This window comes from Panicum hallii, chromosome 9, assembly GCF_002211085.1.
Source record: "Panicum hallii strain FIL2 chromosome 9, PHallii_v3.1, whole genome shotgun sequence".
NCBI lineage: Eukaryota > Viridiplantae > Streptophyta > Magnoliopsida > Poales > Poaceae > Panicum > Panicum hallii.
In genome coordinates this window covers 62,878,302-62,894,334 of record NC_038050.1, presented here as the reverse complement: position 1 = coordinate 62,894,334, position 16,033 = coordinate 62,878,302, and the positions used below count along the sequence as shown (strand labels likewise).

Genomic DNA, 16,033 nt, shown 5'->3' with positions numbered 1-16,033 from the left:
CTCCTAAAGTGGGGCACAATATCAAGCAGAGAATCGCAGCACAAAAGGCACCGAAAAAGGAGTAGCATGTCACCACACGAATAATCACAACATAAGTCACAAGAAAAAAAGCAATACCGCATATTAACACCAAGACATGCAATAATCAAAGCATTTAGCTATCTTCCACAGGTTACATTGTCAGTGCATCATCCTGGTGTATGCAGTATACCAAAATTTCAGCTGTTAACGTTATCTCTGGTCAATACAACTTTCAACTTTCACATGGTTAGACCGGTATAGAAGAGCCATGGTACATAGCCTCTTGTACAAAGCAAGGAACACAAATTCCTCCTGCGCCTGAAAAAAGGACAGGGGAAGGAGAAGAATGGCAGTGACATGACTCATGAGCACTACCAAGAATGAGCAGAGCTTCCATATCTCTGCTGAATCCAATCCACCCATACTATCTTAACATACTCAAAAATTAATCAGCATCATCAAAAAGAGACTCATCCTGGCATCCAGATCTTCTTGATATGCAGGCAGTTATTTCTTGTTCACCAAGTCAGCACCACTGACATACCTAGCAACAAATGAGATCAATCGGAATGGAGCACCAGTGATTGGGGCATCAGAAAACGGAACCTCATCTATCTCATCTTCTGCTCCTGGCTGCCGTGGGTCATCCTCATGAATCTGTATATCATCCAATGGAACTGGAACAATTTCTTCACTTGTTGGTCCATCAAATCGATGCTCATTAACATCAACGTGAGCTTGGGCAATACTATTGCTGGTTCCTATTTCCGGAAGCTGTATTGATGTTTCCTGTGGATGATTACTAGCATATGCATTGCTGGGAGTATTGTTGATTTGACGATAGCTATTATCAGTAATAAGTTCCACTGAACTGCTCAGATCTCTCTCAGCAATCAGTTCATTACCCTGCAGGAAGAAACATGTGCAAACAGTTATAAGTTGCAGAGATGTGAATTATTAGTCCTAATCTATCGGGAGGAACACACATGGGAGAGAACAAGCTACCATATCTAGACCTTGATATTATGAATAATAAGTAATTTGGTACAAACAAACACTTGATGGAACTTGGAATAACAATATGCACATTTAGCGAAAGGAAATAAACATTAAAATAATTCACCCTAAAAACACTTACTTTGATCATCGCCTCAGTAAAACCAATTGTTTGCTGATGTAGTGGACTGGAAAGATTCATTGGATCTATGACTTTATTGTCAGAGACCTGCATTACCATTTATGTTACATTCTAGAACCTGAAGGCTAATCATATGTAGTAATTTCGCTAGAGGTATAAATAGGGTAAACTCCATCTTCCACCATTCAACTCTTGCTAGAGTCCAATTTTCAACCTTCAATTCCAATACCACACACTAATCTTGAAGTATTGGAACCAGAGTATCAGACAGATTATAACCCCATGCTCACTAGAAGGTGGTTTTCATCTAATGTGGCATACATGTGACAGTGGCTTTGCCACATGGACTAAATATAAATAAATACAAATATGGCCGAGCAACGGGCCATAGGTGGAGAGCCATTTTTATTGGAGGTTCAGGTGACCGAGAGATGCCTGGGCTGCTGAATCACCCCAAAACAAGTCTGCAAGGCAAAATTATTGCCATGTGCATGCCACATATGATGGAAACCACCTTCAAAGGTGTGTGGGGCGGTAAAATGTCTGGTCCAAGGCTTCAACAGTGTAACATGCATGGGCTTGGAGCTCAGGATTAAAAATTGGACTCTAGCAAGGGGTGTAATGTGGACTTTACCATAACAATAGAACACTTCAGAATCAACATAAAAATATACTCCCTCCAGCCACAAATACAAGGGGTTATGGGGATCAAATTTTGTCCACGGATATAGGGTATTCTGCCCCAGGGCATTAAATTAGCTTTTAATCTAGCCAATTTGGAGCTGCCCCCCAATAGCCTCCCTGTAATCTATCCAATCAGGAGTTGCCCGGCATGTTCAACTCCTTGAATACCGGATTCAAGAGTCCTTTCCTACCTCCCTTAATCTATCCTAAAAATCTCAGAAGCTCTTATATTTGTTGACGGAAGGAGTAGAGCACAGCCTTTACCTTTTCTGAGGCTTCACTAAGAGCAGCCCTAGCTTCAAGTGCTTGTAGTCTTGAATCCAGTTCATCCATTTTTTTAACCAACGTGTGATTTTCCGCAGAAGTATTGCTTGAGGCTTCCTCCAGCACCTTCACCTGCCAGACTTTGTTATTAAATGGTAATATCAGAGGATATAAGAATATTGTGTCTACTACAAATGAAATTCAAATTGCCGAGGTCCAAATTGGACATGTTTACGTTCTGGCTGATAAACCATGAAAATAAGAGGGTTTTTTAAGTACACACGATGTAGAAAATTTGAATTCTTAAATTTACCCAGAAATTCAGATTACTTGATACATCAAAGCTACCAAAATGCCTATTCAGTAGTTATATAATATTTTCCCCCTCAACTAGATAACCAGATATTGCACAACAAACCCTATACAGATAAAATGAAAAGTAGGAAAAAAATGCAATACCTGTGCCACCAGGTTTTTATTTGTTTCCTCCAGCTCACTTAATCTTTCTTTAAGCAAAGCCTAAGAAAATCACTTACACATCAGCCAATTGAAAGAAAGAAAAAGCCTTCAAATGCGTGCAGTGTTACCTCGTGACGAGTTAAGGTACCATTGATGTCATCTATGCACCTGACTTTGTTACCCAAAACTTCCTACATGGAATCACCAAACAAGAGTTACAAAAAAATCATGTAAAGAAAGGAGAAACACGGTGGTGTTTTGGCAACATTAAACAATTGAAGCCTACTTAGTATGCAGGAGAGCTGTGCATGTTTGTATTAAGAAGAAGAAAATACGGTAACTGGGTTGATGCCCCTAGATTATTAAAGCTAAAAATTATCTCCTCAATATGGGGTTTCAAGGTCATCAGGAAAACAGAAGGTGTGCACTGTATTTCACTCTTTCACAGGGCATAATGTGTACTTTTATAGCCTATTGGCATCTTAAACCTGTACCTAAGGATGTGGTCCTAGTTCCCTAGGGTGCTACTCTACTCCTGAATCCTGGTCACCAAAATCCAGGCAAGAGTGGCATTGACGCATTATGAATCATACCCCTACACAAATAAAGAAATCAGCCGAGGAAACATTAACTACCTCCTTCTTTATCAGCTCATCGTAACCAATCTGTAGACTATTCAATTTTTCCTCCAAAAGTACCTACAGATTAGAACGATAAAAAATTTAGATGGACAGATTTGAAGTCACCATGCTAGAGGGCAGAAAATTGCTATTGATTAAATCACATGATGGTTTGCATCCAGCAAACAAACTCTACCTCATTTTGCGCATGAAAACCCACTTTGCTATGCAACTTTTCAAGCTCACTCTCCATGGTGTTCTGCAGGAGAAGGAATGAAACATTATTTCTTATATGATTGTTGGAGCACTTCAATAATCATGTGCTCATCAGCATTCAACTCATCCAGCCAAAGCACTAAACTCTCATGACATATGACATAAAGACATAAAATATGATAAAAGTACGTTTGGAACTACTTCGGATGCATGTGTGATGTGTCCTGTCCTGTATACAGAACACAGTGCATCACTTAGACTGAAACATAAATTAAAAGGCACGAGAAAATCACATTGGTGCCTTTCATTTTTTGCTACACTTTTGTCGTCCTTCCTTAAGTATGAATAGGGTGCAAAATGAATAAACTAGAAACATGTACGTCAAAGTTGTAGAACAACTTATACTTGGGAAACGTTAATAAGTCTGAAAATACTTTATCACAGTAGAAATTTTGCAAACTGAAAAGTGATAAATGCAAATATGCTTCAGATAAATCTTTTTCATTTCTGTTGTGAAAGCAGGCAGACTGAATGCTGACAGTTGTAATTTGGAAAGTTGATGCGGAGGTGAAATGGTGAATATATTTGCTATGATTTTCTCCAAAATTATCAAAAATTATAGTACCAAATAAAAGCTTCAGAAAAAATCTAAACAAAAGCAGTTCTTTTAAGTATGCCCAGTTATACCTACCCCTTTTTGAAGCCATAAACTCTTTTCATCCTCCAACTGCTTTATTGTCACGTGTAGTTTATCCTGCATTGCAATATACTGCTTTATTGTCTAGTTACCTCATATTTAGACAAGTGCGGAACTAAAATAAAGTCACATGATCCACATAACTATCTGACTAATACTGCAGCACAGTAAATGCATTATTTGTCATTTCAATTGCCAGCTAAATAGTTATTCCATCCTAGCACTGTAAAAAAATGAATAAAAGGATGGTTCATTACAATTTTGCAAACCCGCAAACCACTTACGAGTTTGGCTTCATAAAGTCTGTGCATGTCAAGCTCCACACTAGACTCTGACATCCCAATGCTCCTCTGATCTGCAGGGACTGCATTGCTGGCCTTGTGATTCTCTTGTGTTAGCGTAGGTTCAGTGTCCTGGTAGCATGGAATACCCTCTCCAATAGAGGATGTACTATCATGGGCATTTGTGCCATTATGATCTGAGTGTAGAGTCGGCTCATGATTCTGGTACTGAGGAACTCCCTCTCCAACGCTGGACATGGCATCATCCGCATCAGAACCTTTATAATGGTCTTTTGGGGCTGACTCGTGATTGTGGTGCTGGGGAGCAGCTTCTCCAGCGTTGGACGTTACATCAACGGCGTTCTTCCCTTGGTTTCCTTTCTTCTTCTTGTTCCTCTTCTTTTTGGAATCCATATTTCCTCACAAAGCCCAGCCCTTCAATAAATCCTTGTATTAATGAATAGACAAAAAAGAATATACTTTCAGTCACATTTGATGAACAAACTGTTTCCATAACTAAATTGAATATGTTAAATATATTCCCCATGTTTCACCTAAGTGTGATTATTTGGGGGGGGGGACCCAACCTTTAACTTCGTGAGATCATAAATCATATAAATTTTCCACTTGCAGGAACTAAAACACCTCTCTACGATGAAAGCAGGAAGAGGAAATAACAGCAACAAGAAACCTCGCAGCGGTAACCACAAATTCTACACGCACTCAAAACCTCAAATTCTAGTTTCAAGTACCCCCTTCCTCATCGCCAATGCCCGTGAACACGTGAAACCAACGGCTGCACGTCGCAAGATTACATACTCACAACGCCGGCAAGGCAGATGACAGTCGGCCGCCGTACCACGCAAAGGATCTAACTTCACGAATTTGTGCATATGCAAAAGTTTGAATTGACCATAACAGGTTTACAAGTAATGGACCCCGAACTCGCGACGAAAAAAATAGCAACGCAAAATTCGCTGCCATGTATAGAGAAATGCCAGTGGAGCAAGAGAGCTAACCCTAGAAACGCCGCCGCCGCCGCCGCCGCTTCCACGTTACAATCGGAGGAGGGTGGGGATCTGGTGCCAGCAAGAGGAGAAGGAGCGGGGGGAAATCAACCTGCTGGAGATGCTCTTAAATTAGCTGGGAGGGTTGATTTCGGGGGGAAGCGTGCGCCTGTTTGATTAATGGGTGGGGGGATCTGCGTTGTCGTGGGGAGAGGAGTGGAGACTGGAGAGGCGGACGACGAGGACGAGCTGGCGGAACCGCAACGCCCGGCGGCCTGTCGCTGCGCTCGTGATTTTCGTGAATCATGGCAGGAAAAAAGGAAAAGGGAAATTAAGCTGCACAAAATGGGCCTCAATGGATTCGAAGCCCATCCACACTCTGGGCTCTAAACAGCTCCCATGGGCCCAGTTCAGCCCACTTCTATCGAACACATGTGTCGGTCGCTCCCCCTCGTTACACAGAGAGAGAAGCGCCGCCGCCGCCGCCGCGTCCCTAAACCCTCGTCAGGCTCTTCTCCCTCCCGACAGCAGCGGCAGAGGCCCACCGCCGCAAACCCTCTCTCTCCGCAGCAGCACCGCGCAGGAGAAGCTTGGAGGCAGCGAACCGAAGCTAGCCCCATGGCTCCGGCGGACGGAGGCGGGGAGCAGCCGCATAAGGCGCACCGCCAGCACAAGTCCGGCGCCAAGGCGCGGAAGAAGAAGGGCAAGGGCAAGGGCGCAGCCGGCGATGACGGTGGGGGCGAGCAGAAGAACCCCAAGGTACGATACAGATTCGTGAAGGCCCTTGGTTGATGTCCGTGGAGTGACCTGCCCGAGCGACCGTGAGAGGGCGTTCACGTTCAGCAATGATTAAATGTGATCCTTAGCGATTTACTCTTTTTTTATTAGCTGAGATTGAATCTTAGGGGAAGTAGTATTTCAGGTTGTTACAGCTCGACCTTTTAAATAATGCGCACAGTAAGGGTTTTTGCGCATAGAATTGTGCTCTATTTTGAGATTGCTAGTTAATTTGGAATATACACATCCTGTTAATCACATGTGAAGCCCACTTCTACCATTTTATTGGAGAACCTGATAATTCTGTAGTTTATTAAGCCACCTGATTCAAGTTATGCATACATAGTCAAATCAGGTGGTTCGAGCTAGCTCAAAATCCAGAATTGTCAATAACTCTGGGCAAGTCGTCATATTAGCAACCTAAATGTATATTGTACAGGGTGTTTGATGATATTGTGGAGCATACAGCAGTGTTAGAGCATACCTTGTTCTAATTAGACTACCTTGCCATTCTTTCAGGCTTTTGCATTTCAGTCAGCAACGAAGGCCAAGCGTCTACAGGCTCGGTCAGCAGAGATTGAACAACGGCGACTTCATGTTCCTATAATGGACCGTTCAATCGGTGAACCTCCTCCTTTTGTTGTAGTAGTTCAAGGACCTCCGCAGGTATGCTCTACGATGTGCACAAATGATGGTTAATGCATTGTATCTTATCATTATTTCACTTCAAATTTATTAGGTTGGGAAGTCTCTGTTGATAAAATGTCTGGTAAAGCACTACACCAAACAAAACCTGTCAGAAGTCCGTGGTCCCATCACTGTTGTATCAGGTTAATAAGCCTTTTACATCTTCTACATCGAAATCAACACATGTGGAAACTATACCAGATTATTGTGAAGATGCTAAGATTTGTATTATATGTTTTTTGTTGTTTGCAGGTAAAAGCAGGAGGGTACAGTTCTTGGAGTGTCCAAATGATATAAACGGAATGATTGATGCTGCTAAAATAGCTGATCTTGCTTTATTGCTCATTGATGGAAGCTATGGTTTTGAAATGGTGTGTGGTCAGACTTTTATTTTCACATTTTCTACCAGTTCAATATGTAGCTCTGTTAAGTTTTCTGTCCAGCACCTAGAAGAGTTCAAAGTACGCCTTTTCTCTCTAAATGTACCTTAGAAGGTCATCCATATCCTACCGGGCTCATATGTTTGGTTCTTTTTTCATTTTCATGACCTAGTGTCCAACAGTGGACACAGTGTTAACTATGAAGTGTCAAGCCACATCATACCATGGTGCTGACTTTAACTTATACTAATGGTGCACTCATATTGTATTGGCCTATATTGTCGTGTATATTTTTTTTGTATCTGCACGGCTAACTCCATAAATGTTTTCTTGTAAATGAACACTTGTTCCCAGGACACATTTGAGTTTCTTAATATCATGCAAGTGCATGGATTCCCCAAGGTGATGGGAGTACTCACACATCTTGATAAGTTTAAAGATGTGAAGAAACTCAGGAAAACTAAGCAGCGCCTTAAACATCGATTCTGGGCTGAGATAAAGGAGGGAGCAAAACTATTCTACTTGTCTGGTCTCATTCATGGAAAGTAAGTTTCTTTGGTCTTTCAGATTATTATTTTCTATTTACTTGTACACCAATCCATATGGTTATGTCAATTTGTACCAGTTCGATCCGTATATTATACAGAGTTGCTATGGTTTATCTTATAGTGCAACTTCACGATGCAGACATATATTACCTGCGTCTTGCATTCTTTGATGAAATTATTGGTTAGATCCTTACCATTTGTCATATAAATTTCATGCAGATACACCAAAAGAGAAGTCCATAATCTTGCAAGATTCATCTCCGTAATCAAGCCTGTTCCATTGAGTTGGCGGATGGCACATCCTTATTTGTTAGTTGATAGATTTGAAGATGTCACCCCTCCAGAAAATGTGCGCCTTAACAAAAAGTGTGACAGAAAAATAACATTATATGGTTACCTTCGTGGCTGTAATATGAAAAGGGGGACCAAGGTGAGTATTTGTTCTTTTTATGGTCAGTGGAACTTGATTTTGAGTTCAGTGGAACTTGATTTTGAGTTATTATGTTACTTCTTTGTTCTTTGGAGTGCCAATAAACAGATTATAGTGTTTCTTTTCCAGAAAAGTGTACTTGCATAGTATTAAAAATGCGCAAATAATTTGTGCAGGTGCATATCACAGGTGCAGGTGATTTCAGCTTGTCTGGGGTGACGGGTTTGGCTGATCCTTGCCCTTTGCCATCAGCTGCAAAGAAAAGAGGATTGCGTGACAAGGAAAAGCTGTTCTATGCACCAATGTCTGGTCTTGGGGATCTACTTTATGACAAGGATGCGGTATACATCAATATCAATGATCATCTTGTTCAGTTTTCAAAGAATGATGACAATGAAGCACCTAAAAAGCAAGGTTAGCCTATAATTTATCCAATCTATCCTTACCCAATGCCAAGTCCCTCGTTCATTCATTACGATGCTTGTTTTGGGGTTTCTTGAAGTAAACGCTCATTCTAATGCTATCCCGATGGAAGTGTACGCATAAACATGCTTTTATTAACAAGAATATCAGATGATTAATCTGAAACTTATGTTTCCGTTTCTGTGCTAATTAACTTCTTTAGCAATTCAAATGATTATTTCTGATGCTGCATGGTGAAATGAGGCTGGCTGTAGCATACACGGTTGCTGCATGAAAACCTAGTATCAAAAAGTTTTTGGTGTTTTACCAAAACTAGAATGTCCATCTTTGTGGTTCTTCAATCATTCCATTTGTTACACCTATGATTGATATGTTTAGTTTGTGTGCATATTTGGAAATGGGAGCTCGTTTTTCAGGCATCAGATTTACATAGAACATGAAGCTTTTAAAAGCATGTTATTGTCTGTCCACTTGCACTAGAAGGATATTGACATCAGTTTACCATCTAGATTCCTGACCCTTAATTTTGAAATTGAGTTTGCCCTTATGCCTTTTTTTTTTGTTCGACTGCTGGACTATCACTTTACAGGGAAAGGTAAAGATGTTGGTGTGGCCCTTGTACAAAGACTTCAAAATACAAGATACTCCCTCGATGAAAAACTGGAAAAAAGTTTTATAAATTTCTTTGGTAGAGGGGCTGCTGCTCAATCCAAAGACAGTGATGCGGACGGCAATGTCATCTCTGCAAGCCAGGATGATCAGGGAGATGCAAATGTTTTCGAGCAAGTAGACGGTATTAACACTACCAATGCTGACACCATGGACAGCGATGGGCATTCTGGATGCTCTAGTGATAGTGAAGGGGACAATGATGATGATATTCAGCAAAGGGATCGTGATGTTGAATTAAGGGAGGAAGTAGAATTTTGTAATGGAAGATTGAGGCGAAAAGCTGTATCCTCTAAATTTCAAGATGATATTGATGACGATGTTAGTTATTTTTCCCTATTTTCCTATCAAGGAATAGCTTTTCTTGTCCTGGGTCCTGTTGAATTCACTTTATAATCATTGTCATTTGGAGCATGGCTTTATGTGTAGGAGATAGTTCTCTCTTTTGAAAAATATGCATTTATTTGTTATATGTAACCAAGCTAAGAAATGGCATAGTCCAGGCTGGGATTCTATTTGGTCAAAGTGTGAAGTTCTTTGGCTGAACTAATATTTCGATCCTTTGTTTACCTTATAGGTAACTGATGAAGATGACAGTGCCAATGAGGATTCTGGTGATGACGAGTTATCTGGAGGTTCTACATCATCAGATGACAGTGGAGAAGCTGGTGCTTCAGGTAATACTATGTTCACACACATGGATATCTTGCTTGCTGCAGCGATCTATGCCACATGTACAAATTGTGGTTGCTAATTTCTTTGCTGGAATAATTATGTTTGCAAAGAAAAGTGATTGTCCTTTTGTTTTGACATACAATTGTTTTTGTATTTTGCTATTTTAGATGACGAAACTGAAAACACTTCAAAATGGAAAGAGTCCTTGCTTGCAACACTGTCCCGACGGAGTGCCAGTCTGATGCAACGTGTGTATGAGCCTTCGGTAAAGCTAGACAGTGTGGTGTCAAAAGAAAACGATGATACTGAAGCCAATAGCTCAGATGATGAATTTTTCGTACCAAAAGGACAAAAGAAGGTACAGGTTTGTTGCTTGCATGGTTTATGAGGCCAATGCAAGCTATACTATTTTTTCTGTAGGATAAATAATCCTTTCCCTTTTTAAGTTGTCATATTAGTTTGAAAGTTAATTGTTTTGAAGAGATCGTTAGGAGAGCGAAGTTAATAAATAACCACTCTTACCCTAACACCGTACCATTCTCACCCTGATCTGTTGGGGACAACGAAAATGTTAGCCGCTAGCTGTCAGTTTTTGGGTGGAGGAAGAAGGATTGAATATAACATTTTCCTATATGTGAGGTAGTACTTGGAGTAATTTGTATATTGCACATGGTTGTAAAATTTATAGTTTATAATTGGTTTCAAAACATAAATGTGTGTGTGTTTTGGTTTGCAGCAAGCAGATAATGAATTGCCAACCTATGATGATATTGATGCTGAGGATTGCTCCAAGTTTTTCAAAGCTAAGCTAAGAGATTGGTCTAATGAAGATCTCATCAATAGCATCCGTGATCGTTTTGTGACGGGAAATTGGTCAAAAGCTGCTTTACGAGGACAGGAGTTAAATGACAATGGAGAAGATGATGAAGAAATCTATGGTGATTTTGAAGATCTTGAAACTGGCGAGGTACATAAGAGCCAGGCATCTGAAAATGCTGAAGGGAATGGTGGTGCTCACAAAGAAGATGACCTAGAAGTTGAAGAAAGAAGACGTAAGAAGCTGGCACTTAGATCAAAATTTGATGCGCAATATCCTTTATGTGGTCATTGTTTTTATTATCTTTTCATGTCATTGCCCACTTACTAACAATCATTTAAGGGGCACTGTTACTACCATGCTATTTTCATTTGCAGCTTCTGTTTCATGCTCTTTTGCTCATCTCTTATGCTGGGTAGAGTTCTCCACATACTTTGACAGGGTTACTTGATGTTTTTTGTTGTTTTATTTTCCATATACCTTGTCTATCTTTCTATCCTTTGTTTCTTTGACTGAAACCTACATATGATGGATCTGAGCTCTCTGGTGACGAAGCTGATGATGACAAGAAGAAATCCAGAAGAGAACAGTCTAATGGAGGGAGCTATTTTGACAAAGTATATCTTAATGTGCTTTGCCTAGTTGTTTCTTTTAGGTCTTCACTTTGTTCTTGGGTATTAATAAGATTTTGTACCTTCAGTTAAAGGAGGAAATGGAAATGCGCAAGCAAATGAATATATCTGAGCTCAACGATCTGGATGAGGATACCCGAGTAGAAATTGAGGGATTCAGGACTGGCACTTATATCAGATTAGAAGTACATGGTGTGCCATTTGAGCTTGTTGAGCATTTTGATCCTTGCCACCCCATTCTTGTTGGGGGTATTGGCCTTGGTGAGGAGAACACGGGCTACATGCAGGTCAGTTTCTTTGGTCCTGTTTGCTGCCTCCATAGTCCATGGAAATGATGGACCTGCTAGGATGATACATTTTTGGTCTTGTTTTCTTTTCATTCAATGCTCTGGATTGTTGGGATAATATGCCGGTGGTCTGACATGAATAAGATGATGGTGCAGTTAGTTTTACGATCTTGCCAATCAATTTATGATATACCTACAGAATAATTTATTTTGTATCCTCCATGTTTGATTGGTGTTCCCTGCCAATCTGAACAAAGAAAAAGGAGATCTAGGACCCATTGATAAAGATAGTTGCAGTTGTACAACAAGTATAACTGCATGTTTGGTTGCAAGTGCTCTTCTTATATAACAAATAGAGCTCACTTCTTTAATATAAAGACATATATTATACATCCTTGCTGTGCAAAATGTTGGGAGTAATATTAAGCTGGTTTGTTATTACAGCATTGAATTTTCTGAATATTGCAATTATTCAAATGCATGTTTCTGTCTTGTTAGGGACTCATAAATACCTTATTTTCCTATCATGTAGGCAAGTTTGAAGCGCCATAGGTGGCACAGGAAAGTACTGAAGACAAAGGACCCAATCATTGTCTCAATTGGTTGGAGGCGATTTCAAACAACTCCTGTCTATGCAATAGAGGATCAGAATGGTCGACATCGCATGCTGAAGTATACGCCTGAGCATATGCATTGTTTTGCTATGTTCTGGGGGCCACTTGCTCCACCAAAGAGTGGTGTATTAGCAGTCCAGAATCTTTCCAACAATCAGGTAGAATCAGTGATCTGCCTACATTAGTCCATAAGATGCAAAGGAAACATCATAGTTTTTAGAACTTCCTGATACTAATGCCATGTATGGCCTTTCCTGCCTTGTTTGGGGTACTTTTCTCACCTTTTACTGGCTTTGTATGACAAGAACGACTATGATTCTAGGTGACTGAACTACTGGAAAACATATCTATTATAAAAAAAAATGATCCTAGCTGAACCAAAAAAAAACACAATTGTGCTACCAGTAAACAGGAACTCTGGCCCAGTCTTTATCTTGTATTTTGTTTTCATCCTCCATTTAGAAACAAATGGCATTTTTGTTTCTCTATATTGTAAGCGGGGTTGAAACTTTGTTTTTTTTAAAAAAAAAAGTTAATGACTATAGGATGATTCAGGAAGACTAAAGCTAGTCAGGAGAGGTCAGAATTTTAGTTGATGGAAGTGTTTGTTAGTGATTAGTTTGACAAGGAATGGGATTGAGAAGTACTCCCTCCGTTTCAAAATGTAGTTCGTTTTGGCTTTTCTAGGTTCATAGATTTTGATATGCACTTAGACATACATTATATCTAGATGCATGGCAAATCCTATGAATCTAGAAAAGCCAAAACGAACTATATTTTGGAACGGAGGCAGTAGGGCACATTAATCTATTAATATTTTCCTTTTCAATGTGTTCCTCGGGACCCACTTCAAACTACTTTCAGTTATAATTTATTCTCATTCAATTTTTTATCATTCATTTTTATGTCCTTAGGCTGATATACTTTGCAACAATGCTTACAATCTGCTCAGGTGCCATTTAGGATAACTGCAACAGGCTGGGTTCAAGAATTCAACAATACTGCCAGAATTGTGAAGAAGATCAAACTCACAGGCACACCATGCAAGATATTTAAAAAGACTGCTCTGATCAAAGGGATGTTCACATCTGATTTAGAGGTTGCTAGGTTTGAAGGTGCAGCCATTCGGACAGTAAGTGGAATCAGAGGACAAGTTAAAAAGGTAATGCATAAAACAATATGCTTGAATAGTGTACCGGGGTGGTGGTTGTTGCACCAACTATTCTGTTTATACTATCTTAAAGTTTCCAAATTGTAACGACAACTGTTAGCTTCGTGACGTTTTTAATGTTGCAACTTCTTTCTCTTCTGCTTAGTTCTTGCGATCAGTATATGTCAATAGATCGTAAATTTAAAGTGGAAAGACTTCATTCCTAAGCGGACAAAGATATCAAAATTGTTTTCACCCTTCCACTGGTACCATGCTGATAAATTGACAACATCCGGACTAAGGACTACGAGTTTAAGTATTAATTAATAATAAGAGGTAAAAGGTCTAATACAAGGGTAGGCAAGTACCTCTTCAGATTTAAGTTTATTTGCTGAACTGAGCTGTAGTTAGCCTTTTTCTTTGAGCTGTTGATGAAGAGAAAATTCGGGCTCATCTTGAACGTGAGACACACTAAGCAGATAGTTTCTTGAATTTTGGGCTAACACAACTGTTAAACTGTATGCATGCAAATAAAGTTTCATTCATTACAGGCAGCAAAGATTGAACCAGGAGATGCGCTAAAGAGAAAAGGGGAAAATACAGAAGGAATTGCAAGATGCACATTTGAGGACAGAATTCTTATGAGTGACATTGTTTTCCTGCGTGCCTGGGTCAATGTTGAAATTCCCACTTACTGTAACCTTGTGACCACTGCTCTTCAACCCCGAAAGGAGACCTGGCAAGGCATGAGAACAACTGCTGAGTTGCGGAGGGCGCACAATATACCTATTCCACACAACAAGGACTCGGCTTACAAGGTTCTTAACCTTTTTTTTTTCTCTCATAACATATTGTATTATTTCCTGTCCATAATATGGTATTATCTCCGCTTCACAGCCTATTGAGCGGAAACCGCGGAAGTTCAATCCTGTAGAGATCCCTGCAAAACTGCAGCAGTTACTTCCTTTTAAATCTAAGCCAAAGGATAGACCTAAGCAGAAGCAACCAACAGTTGAAAACAGGGTGCCAGTAATTATGGAACGCAGTGAGAAGAGAACGTATGAAGCAATTCAACAGCTAATGCTGCTCAAACATGAGAAGGTAATGTCTTGCACACACAGCAGGTGGTGCTATTGCCAGGCGTTATTCTGCTTCTTGCTTATTTGCATTCTTGGGTTCTTGCAGGCAAGGAAGAAGAAAATCAAGGAACAGCAGAAGAAGAAGGCATATGAGGCAGAGAAAGCCAAGACTGAACAACTAACAAAGAAACGGCAGCGGGAAGAGAGGCGTGAGAGATATCGGGAAGAAGATAAGCAAAAGAAACGTGCGCGCAGATGAGTGCGATGATGAGCTGAAGAAAGGATATATGGCCCAAGGAACCTAGCAACACCCCAGAGCTTGTTCTCTCGTCCACACAACATGTGCTGCACTCTTGCTCAGTTGATACATTGATAGCTGCTGAGTTGGAATGACCCTATATCCATCAGGGTCGAGACGCGTGGATCGTCAGTGTTGAATTCAGCTACCCGCACTGCTTCAGGCGGAGAAACGCCTAGGCCTAAGTTTAGCTTCTCATCAAGTTCTGTACTGTTCGCTGTAACGTGTTTTTTGTCGTTGACACATGATTTTTTGCTCCCAAATAAATTTTGATGCTTCCAAACTCTAGGCAGATTTTGATGCTTCCAAATGCTCTAATGGAGCTATGTGATATCGTGTTGTTGTCTGTTGACGACGTTCCGTTATTTGTACCGACTGACCAGGACACGTCTTTGACAATAGCATGTGCTGGTTGCTCAGTTGGCAACAAATGTTCCTAAACGATGTATGCTTGTTTGCAGCACGAGTATTATATATGCATGTAAAACGGAACACGAATACCGAGGTACTGCCCGGTCCGACGTATCCATTCTCTCTTTCTTTCCCAATTGAAAATGTAGCGGGCGACATGTGCGGTAGTGGTGGATAAGTGAGGGAACAAGTAGAAACTCTGAAAAATTATGTCTGATGATGATGAGGTGGCTCAAGAGCGACAGCTGACAAGCCTGAGAACTATACCTGGCGATTTTGTTGATAAGATAACATGCTTAGCTGAACGATAACAATAAGTAGGGGGCCAGCGTAGTGGCGGCATCAAACAGCTTGGCACGATATGGCATTGTCAGTCCCGGGAGAGGCGCAGGGCAGGTCAAAGCGACCCGGCTCTCAGGGTGGAGTAGACCGCAGCAGAGACGAGACGAGAGGGGGGCGGTGCGCGTCACGATATCCCCGAACACCCCTGCATGTTAGTAGGGCCCACGCGCGGCCCCCGCATTCCGCGTCGCCCCCCATTCAACGGCCCTGATTGCGCCAGCCCCACAACGACCGGCGCATCGCCGTCGTCACCAGATTTATGCGCGGCGCGGCGGGCACCAACCCGGCTGGCTGGGCCCGCCCGCCGAGCCGGGCTGGCTCACAGCTTGCATTTGGCAGCTGCCGCGGCCCCGTCGCTGCAGCCTGGCCGGCCACTCGAGCGAGCTGGCTCCCTCCCGGCCTCCGCCGCCTGCCCCCGGACGCCAGT

At 41.2% G+C, this 16,033-nt stretch overlaps 2 protein-coding genes across 5 annotated transcripts; one reads left to right on the top strand and one right to left on the bottom strand.

The window, feature by feature from the left end:
- Positions 1 to 137: 137 nt before the first annotated feature.
- LOC112876347 (rho GTPase-activating protein gacN) lies at positions 138 to 6,786 on the bottom strand. Of its 4 annotated transcripts, none has more exons than XM_025940439.1 (10): positions 6,649 to 6,786; positions 4,384 to 4,827; positions 4,094 to 4,156; positions 3,383 to 3,445; positions 3,202 to 3,264; positions 2,695 to 2,757; positions 2,567 to 2,626; positions 2,108 to 2,239; positions 1,160 to 1,246; positions 138 to 927 (listed from the first exon to the last, which is right to left on the bottom strand). In XM_025940439.1, the coding sequence occupies exons 2-10, from the start codon at positions 4,792 to 4,794 to the stop codon at positions 529 to 531; spliced, it is 1,341 nt and encodes a 446-aa protein (XP_025796224.1). In that variant the 5' UTR covers positions 4,795 to 4,827; positions 6,649 to 6,786; the 3' UTR covers positions 138 to 528. The 4 variants fall into 4 exon arrangements, with proteins under 4 accessions (XP_025796224.1, XP_025796226.1, XP_025796223.1 ...); XM_025940441.1 differs by having other exon boundaries at positions 4,384 to 4,815; positions 6,649 to 6,782; XM_025940438.1 differs by lacking the exon at positions 6,649 to 6,786 and adding an exon at positions 5,400 to 5,669.
- LOC112876345 (ribosome biogenesis protein bms1) lies at positions 5,860 to 15,280 on the top strand. Its single transcript, XM_025940433.1, has 18 exons — positions 5,860 to 6,146; positions 6,684 to 6,830; positions 6,904 to 6,994; positions 7,104 to 7,222; positions 7,586 to 7,776; positions 7,999 to 8,209; positions 8,386 to 8,623; positions 9,222 to 9,622; positions 9,879 to 9,978; positions 10,144 to 10,334; positions 10,713 to 11,065; positions 11,317 to 11,410; positions 11,494 to 11,712; positions 12,245 to 12,484; positions 13,279 to 13,488; positions 14,028 to 14,294; positions 14,374 to 14,577; positions 14,662 to 15,280. Exons 1-18 carry the CDS (start codon positions 6,006 to 6,008, stop codon positions 14,812 to 14,814), a joined length of 3,570 nt encoding a protein of 1,189 aa, XP_025796218.1. The 5' UTR covers positions 5,860 to 6,005; the 3' UTR covers positions 14,815 to 15,280.
- The last annotated feature ends 753 nt before the right edge of the window (positions 15,281 to 16,033 follow it).

What these genes read in the sequence shown, in the direction of transcription:
- LOC112876347 (XM_025940439.1), bottom strand. Translation starts at nt 4,794, where the DNA reads ATGGATTCCAAAAAGAAGAGGAACAAGAAGAAGAAAGGAAACCAAGGG. An exon ending in GTTTATGGCTTCAAAAAGGG is followed by an intron (nt 3,446 to 4,093) that starts GTAGGTATAACT and finishes CTTCTCCTGCAG; the next exon opens with AACACCATGGAGAGTGAGCT. An exon ending in ATAAAAACCTGGTGGCACAG is followed by an intron (nt 2,240 to 2,566) that starts GTATTGCATTTT and finishes AAAGTCTGGCAG; the next exon opens with GTGAAGGTGCTGGAGGAAGC.
- LOC112876345 (XM_025940433.1), top strand. Translation starts at nt 6,006, where the DNA reads ATGGCTCCGGCGGACGGAGGCGGGGAGCAGCCGCATAAGGCGCACCGC. An exon ending in GCGAGCAGAAGAACCCCAAG is followed by an intron (nt 6,147 to 6,683) that starts GTACGATACAGA and finishes CCATTCTTTCAG; the next exon opens with GCTTTTGCATTTCAGTCAGC. An exon ending in AGATCAAAATTTGATGCGCA is followed by an intron (nt 11,066 to 11,316) that starts ATATCCTTTATG and finishes ACTGAAACCTAC; the next exon opens with ATATGATGGATCTGAGCTCT.